Genomic DNA, 7,715 nt, shown 5'->3' with positions numbered 1-7,715 from the left:
TAAAATTTTAAATGTTTTAGATATTTTTGATGATATTAACTCCCATACTTGTGACCATCCAATCAATTTCTCCTCAGTAAACAGGTAAACGAGTCAATTGGCAGTACCAAGTCTGAACACGGATATGTCCTTTAAACTAATGAATTGGCAGCACCAAGTCTCAACACGTATATGTCCTTTAAACTATGTTAAAACTACCACTGTTTATCTTGCCGATGCAATGCAATTGGCAAATCTTCTCGTCAGAATCGGGGCCACAACACTTTTCGATACGCCCGGTTATCCTGCTACAAGGCCTATAAATAATTCGGTTTCACGACGCCCCTACATGCTAATCGTTGTTGTTGCTGCATTCATTCAGTCGGAACCCGTCTGAGCGCACTGAAAGCTACGAAAATGTTTATTGCACATTTCATTTTCGGGATCTTCGGTATGCATACTGGCTCTGTCAAAGTTTAGTTTCATATAGATATAGGGTCGCATGGAGTTTTGTGCAGGTTACTTAATGCTGAATATGTTCTCTCATGACAGGAAATGTCACTGCCCTCATACTCTTCTTAGCTCCCTTGTGAGTTTTCTCTAACTCATGCCACCTAATTTCAATGATAAAGCTTACTGATGTTCATTTATTCATTAACTGTTTGTAAATTATGATGTGTCTGCTGTTGCAGGATTACGTTCAGGAAGATTATAAAGAAGAAATCGACGGAAGACTTCTCTGGAGTTCCTTATGTTTCTACACTTTTGAATTGCATGCTTTCTGCATGGTATGGCCTGCCATTTATATCACCCAATAACCTTCTCGTGAGCACCATAAATGGAACTGGAACCGTCCTTGAACTCTGCTACGTGGTTGTCTTTCTCTTTTATATTCGAGACAAGAAATACAGGGTAAGTCCACTACTCATTACTGTATTAGTTTGAGTGCAGAGATCCCATTTTAATGGTGGTGGATGAAACAGGTCAAAATATTTTCTCTTCTGGCAACTGTGCTCATGTTTTTTGCGGTGATTGCCTTGGTATCGCTCTTGGCGCTGCGTGGAAATGCAAGAAAATTATTTTGTGGCTTCGCTGCTGCCATCTTCTCCATCTGCATGTATGCGTCTCCTCTCTCCATAATGGTAAACCCCTCAACCACTTTCTACCTATCTTTAGGAAAATGACATGCAATTGATAAAGTATGATCTTTAAAATGGCAACTTCCCCGTACTATTCCTTTATTCGTTCCAACGGACTAATTGGAACCATATTCAAAGCTTGTCTGGCATAAAATGAAAAGTCAGAGATTAGGGAGAGCACCGTTTTCCGGCATTTTTTCACCGTCTGCCATGCATAGTTTTGTGTCTAATAAAATTTAATAATTTTGAATCTAATAGAAAAATAATGAGCAGATGTATATCTCTCAATGCAAAAGGTTTAACCAAAAAATTACCCAGTAAAGGACGACTTCCCAGTTGATGTTTATTCATATTTGTAAAAGGGACTGTAGCCTTTTAGTGTGTGCTTTGGATTTAATATGAAGGCGAAATGCAATATGCCACATCTATTCTAATTTCTTTATGTTATTTAAAAAAATTAATTAGATCTGTGATAGGATCCCTTTCAACGTAGGATTTTATTTATGGTGATGGCTTTATGAAGCAGCAGATTAAAATAATGAATAATTGCACAACATGTATTTTAAATTGAAGTGACCTGAATCGTGGTTTTCATGGTGTGCAGAGGACCGTGATTAAGACGAAGAGCGTAAAGTATATGCCATTCTTCTTGTCTCTCGGTGTTTTTCTTTGCGGCACGTCCTGGTTTATTTTTGGCCTACTGGGAAAGGATCCATTCGTTGCTGTAAGTTTAACAATAACAGTTGATGAAGAGATTTGAATCCAAAACCCTAAGCGTTAGCCTTTTACATGTTGACTTTTGCTTCAAGCAATAGACCAGGGTGGAGCCTTCTCAAAATACCCATGTCACTAGGTTTTTTCAAGAAGTGCTTTCGAATGATGATAAGGTGGGGAATTTATTTTGTATGTTCATGGTCCAGGAGTCTATTGAGTTTAGATAGTTCACGAGGTCTATCATATTCTTGAGGGTGATATGTATCTCAAATGCTTTAGAAATATGTTAGGGTGGGTATCTACTTTGTATGCTAATTGTCTAATGGTTTATTGAATTTAGACAGTGCGTTGAGTTTATTATCTTGAATATGATATGTACAAACATTAAATTAGAATGGTTTGGAGTTGGCATTTCATGGTCAGTTTAGATGGGAATGTGCGATATAGTCGATGTTATATTAATATGGAATTATCCACTCATGCTTATTGGATTTGTTGATTCGTAGGTACCAAATGGTGTTGGAAGTGCGCTAGGAGCAATGCAACTGATTCTGTACGCTGTTTACAAAGATCGGAAAAAGAAGGAAGTTAACGCATCGTCTCCTCCTGTACAGGAGGGAAAGGGAGGGGATGATCGTATGAATTCAATGGAGATGGGGTCTTAGTGTAGGCAGATGCCCATAAATCTTTCGTAAAATATACCAATAGTTTTGAATGCCATGACCATACTAATAGAATTTCTCTCTCATAGATTTAAAAAGACTTATAGTTATGACTGTGCATATAGTTGCTGTATTGGAACCTGCATTTACCGGCTGAGCAGGCAATGTGTAGAACAGGAATATGTTTGTGTTCTGTGTGCTTAATTTGTGTGGGACGAGAAATTGGAACAACAGACCTTGATCTAAGTAATGACGTGTGCAAACTAACACATGAATATGTTTGTGTTCTGTGTGCTTAATTTGGGTGGGAAGAGGAATTGAAACTCCAGACTTGTGCAAACTAAAACAGTGGGAAAGACATCCTCGTAACTTATTTTCACAATAATTGATGATCATTGGAAATACCTTATTCACATGTGGATGATGATGGGAAATGTAGTGAGTGTTATGTTTACTAATGATTAGTTTATGGGAAATGAGTGGATTCTAAATTGATTGATCCTAGTGGAAGTGAAAGAAGTGTACTCATCATATCCTGACTCAAATGGTTAGTTTAAATATGTTTGTAATTTGAGACATCCTGACTGAAATGAATGAAATGGTTAGTGTAAATATATTTTTTTATTTATGAGATTATTTAATTAGTTCAAATAAGTTTGTAATTTGAGACATCTTGATTGAAATTACTGAACGGGTTAGCTTAAATATGTTTCTAATTTTTTAGAAGATTTGATTATTAATTATTAGTTTTGTAATTTATAATTTATTTAAATATTTAAACAACTAAAGTAATAAATAGATTTTTCAAATAAATTTTTATTTATTATATTAAAACATTAAAATAGATTTATAATTTAATATATAATAATAAATTGAGAAAATATTGTTAGCATGCAATCAACATTCACACTATTATATATCTATTTTATTTATAATAGATATAAATGAAATATATATCCAATTCTCTTTTTCATTTCAATATTTCTTTACATTGACATTATCGATTTTTATTTGGAATATACTTAATTGAGTATAGTGACCCTTTCCTTTTTATGTTAATATTAACCATGACTTTACATCGTTATATGGATTTCACTGATTTGACTGATTTTTATTCTCAATATACTTAATCAAGTAATAGTAACCTCTTTCTTTTTTATGTTAATATTAACCATAATTTGACATTTTTACGTGATCTAATTGAATAACAATAAATAATTTTTAAAAATTTCATTTTCTATTTAAAATATATTAATCTTATACATTATTAGTTTTTTTGGAAAAAAAAAATTATAAAAAAATAAATAAAATATAATATAATATATTTACTTTTAAAAACAACAATTTTAATACTTTTTACATTCTATAGTCAAAACAATTCACTGACGAGCAACTAAATATGAAAAAGATATGATTACAACACATCCCTATGTGCAGCGAATCAGGTGTGTAGACAAGGTTATGGAGTGCCTTCCGCACACACAAAAAATACTAAATATATGTGGAGGTCGAGAGTGAAAAATTGTATGGAACGTGAGATGTGAAAAATATTATCATGAGGTTTGAAAAATATGATTAATTCTTTTAAAATTATAATTTATATTTTTTAATATTATAAAATTAATAATTTTTTAAATTTATATAGTTTTAAAAATTGTATATTTTTATTATATAAGCTTTAATGGATAGATTAATTGGTTGAGTTTTGTTAATATTTTATTTATTGAAAGTTAAGTTCTATATATTAGATTATTTTTAATAGATCTGTGTGGATTATATTTTATAGAAGTGATAACAAATTATGAATATTTAGAAAATTACCTCAAATTTTTTAACACATATTTTATTTCATTTCTATATATAAGATATATAATTGCACATTAAAACATATATAATTGCACATTAAAATACTTTATTTATAGTTAATCTTGAATGAGAATAGTCATAGTTTATTTAGAATAAAACTTCCAAAATTTACACTTATTTTTTTATAAATAATAAAAATTTAATAATATAGAAAAATCTGTAATCTTATACACCATCCAACTGATAAAATAAAAAATTTCCAAATCATTTTTCTATTTCTACCTCCACCACTGTATAACATCATCCTGTATAACATATAAAAGAAAATCATATATTTTCGATATTTTTCTATTTCTACCTCCACCACTGTATAACATCATCCTGTATAACATATAAAAGAAAATCATATATTTTCGATATACTACCCATTAGAAACAGTCCATACAAAAACTTGATTCGCTAATCCTCTTCGTCACTCCACGGAATGTCATGTCAACACCAAGGCTTATATGATAGTAGCAGGTGTATACGGTGTCATAAAGGCAATGGTGCGGAGAAAAGAGTTAACTAGGCTGTTATTGGGCATTAAATGCTTGCTTAATTGCAAGTTGGATAGCTATATAGTTTTTTATAAAAATGGAGTGTTCGGAAAGCACCACAGACGTTTATTTTATATGGTTATATAGTTATATAGATTTTTATAAAAATGGAGTGTTTGGAAAGCACCATAGAAGTTATTTTATATGGTTATAGAACTTGCAACTAAACAAACATTTAATGCCCAATAACATAGTCGTTAGCCCTTGCCACGTGCGGACACCTTATTCTGGTCAAAAAACTATGATTGATACATAATTTCATCGACCACTTTATATTGTAATGGACAGCTTTCCTGTAACCTAAAGTAGATTGTTACGGCTAACAGAAAGACAAAAAAAATCATTACGGTGAACAGATGGTATAGCCTGCCGTTTATATCGCCCAATAACCTTCTCGTGAGCACCATAAATAGAACTGAAACTGTCCCTCAACTCTGCTAACTCTGCTACATGGTTGTCTTTCTCTTTTATATTCGAGACCAGAAATACAGGGTAAGTACACTACTCATTACTGAATTGGGTTTGAGTGCAGATATCCCATTTTAATGGCGGTGGATGAAATTCTGCATCTGCATGTACGCGTCTCCTCTGTCCATAATGGTAAACCCCTCAACTACTTTCTAGGTGTCTTTAGGAAAATGACATATAATTTATAAAATATGATCTTGAAAATGGCAACTTCCCCGTATTCCTTTTACTCGGTCCGACGGACTAAATGGAACCATATTCAAAGCTGGCTGGGAAACGAAGTGAACGCTGGCTTTACAAATTATTATTTTAGGGAAAATAAGTGAGTGTTAGGTTTACTAATGATAGTTTACGGGAAATGAAGTGAATTTTAAACTGATTGTTACTGGTGTGAGTGAATTCATCGTATACTCACTGAAATGGTGAGTTTAAATAAGTTTGTACTTTCTGAGACCATAGAGTTGGTTCATTTAAGACGTATTTAAATAAAGAAAGAAATAGGTAAATTTAAAATTAAACATATTTTTATTTATTATATTAAAATTAATAAATATATTTATAATTTAGTCTTACATCCACATTATTATCTATATTTATAATTCTATATATATATAATTTAAGATTTTTGGGCTTGTTTATTGATTGTAATTGATTTTCCGGCTCTATCTCATTCCAGTTGACTTTTAAATTAAAGTTTCGAACCTATGACCGAGATCATCATTAGGAAACAAAATTATGTGGAAAACTAATTTGACTTTGGTATCATAAAAGTAGAATGATGCATGAACCCCTCTAGCACTTTATGTGGAAAACTAATTTGACTTTGGTATCATAAAAGTAGAATGATGCATGAATCTCTCTATGTGGAAAACTAATTTGACTTTGGTATCATAAAAGTAGAATGATGCATGAATCCCTCTAGCGCTTGAGGAAAGTGAGATCAATTTCCTTTTCATTATGAGAAATTTAATTGGTTCTAAAGACCAAATTTCCTTCATTTTGTCCCTGCTGTATAGGGTAATGATTTCAGATTTAAGATTTCTAGGCATGTTCATTAGTTGTAATTGATTTTCGGGATCTATCCTATTCAAGTTTATTTTTAAATCTAAGTTTAGAACCTATGACTTCATCATCAAGGAACAAAAGTATGTGGAAAATTGATTTTATGGATCCATCCCATTCAAGTTGATTTTTAAATCTACATTTCGAACCTATGACTGAAGTTCATCATCAGGAAACAAAAATACGTGGAAAACTGATTTGACCTTGGTATGATAAAAAGTAGGAATGATGCAGGAATCCCTGTAGCCCTTGAGAAATGTGAGATCCGTTTTCCTTTTCATTATGAGCATTTTAATTCGTTCTAAAGAGTGAATTTCATTCATTTTGACCCTTCCATATAGGGTAATGATTTCAGATTTAAGATTTCTGGGCCTCTTCATTAGTTGTAATTCATTTTCCGGATCCATCCCATTCAAGTTGATTTTTAAATTGACATTTCGAACCTAGACTGAGGTTCATCATTAGGAAACAAAAGTATGTGTAAAACTGATTTGACCTTGGTATGATAAAAAGTAGGAATGATGCAGGAATCTCTGCAGCACTTGAGGAAGGTGAGATTAGTTTTCCTTTTCATTAAGAAAAAGATAATTTTAGTTTTCCATATTGGGGTTGATCACCTCCTTATTATATCATAATTTTTTCCCCTTAATATTAAAAATAATATATTTTTAATATTATCTAGATTCTCCAAGATGGTCTCCTCCTTTATTCCCTAATAGTCCAACAAAGATGAGCATTCTAATGCCACCTCCTTCTCAACTGAAGGTTTGGCTTTTTTCTTGACATAGGAGAGAAACCTCTTGGCATCCATCTTGTATAACTTATTCTTATACATAAGGTACCTAGTCATAACTATGTCTTCAACGGGACAAAAGTTTGTTTCAATTAAGAAGATATGGAAGAGAATATTTCATTTAATATTTAGGTTGTAGGTTATAAAAGAAGTATGATAATTAAGAAAACTAAAAATTAGTATAGTTAATTATAATAGTTATCATTAATTTTGACTAATGAATTACCATTACAAAGATCAATTTTAATGTTTATAAGAATTTTTTTTTAATTTCATTTAGTATTTATAACTTACTATATATATAAATATAAATATATTATATTTTTTTATTTTCTCAGTATTATAAAAATTATGTTTTTTCCTTTTAATTGTGTTTTAAGCCCCACACACATATATATATATATATATATATATGAAAGTATTATATTTTTTTTTTTATTTTCTTCCTATTTTAAAAGTTATGTATTTTATTTTGAATGGTGTTTTAAGCATT

At 31.2% G+C, this 7,715-nt stretch overlaps 1 protein-coding gene across 1 annotated transcript; it reads left to right on the top strand.

The window, feature by feature from the left end:
- The first annotated feature begins 352 nt into the window (after positions 1–352).
- LOC149254126 (bidirectional sugar transporter SWEET1a-like) lies at positions 353–2,873 on the top strand. The gene is made up of 6 exons (XM_089456989.1): positions 353–430; positions 532–568; positions 672–891; positions 963–1,121; positions 1,723–1,842; positions 2,339–2,873. Exons 1-6 carry the CDS (start codon positions 397–399, stop codon positions 2,495–2,497), a joined length of 729 nt encoding a protein of 242 aa, XP_089313115.1. The 5' UTR covers positions 353–396; the 3' UTR covers positions 2,498–2,873.
- Positions 2,874–7,715: the final 4,842 nt, after the last annotated feature.

Source organism: Pinus tabuliformis, chromosome 7 (genome assembly GCF_031772625.1).
Source record: "Pinus tabuliformis cultivar Carrire ecotype Pingquan chromosome 7, CPIR1, whole genome shotgun sequence".
In the NCBI taxonomy this organism is placed as follows: Eukaryota; Viridiplantae; Streptophyta; class Pinopsida; order Pinales; family Pinaceae; genus Pinus; species Pinus tabuliformis.
Note: the sequence above shows the minus strand (reverse complement) of the source record. Positions and strands in the feature narration are given on the sequence as shown.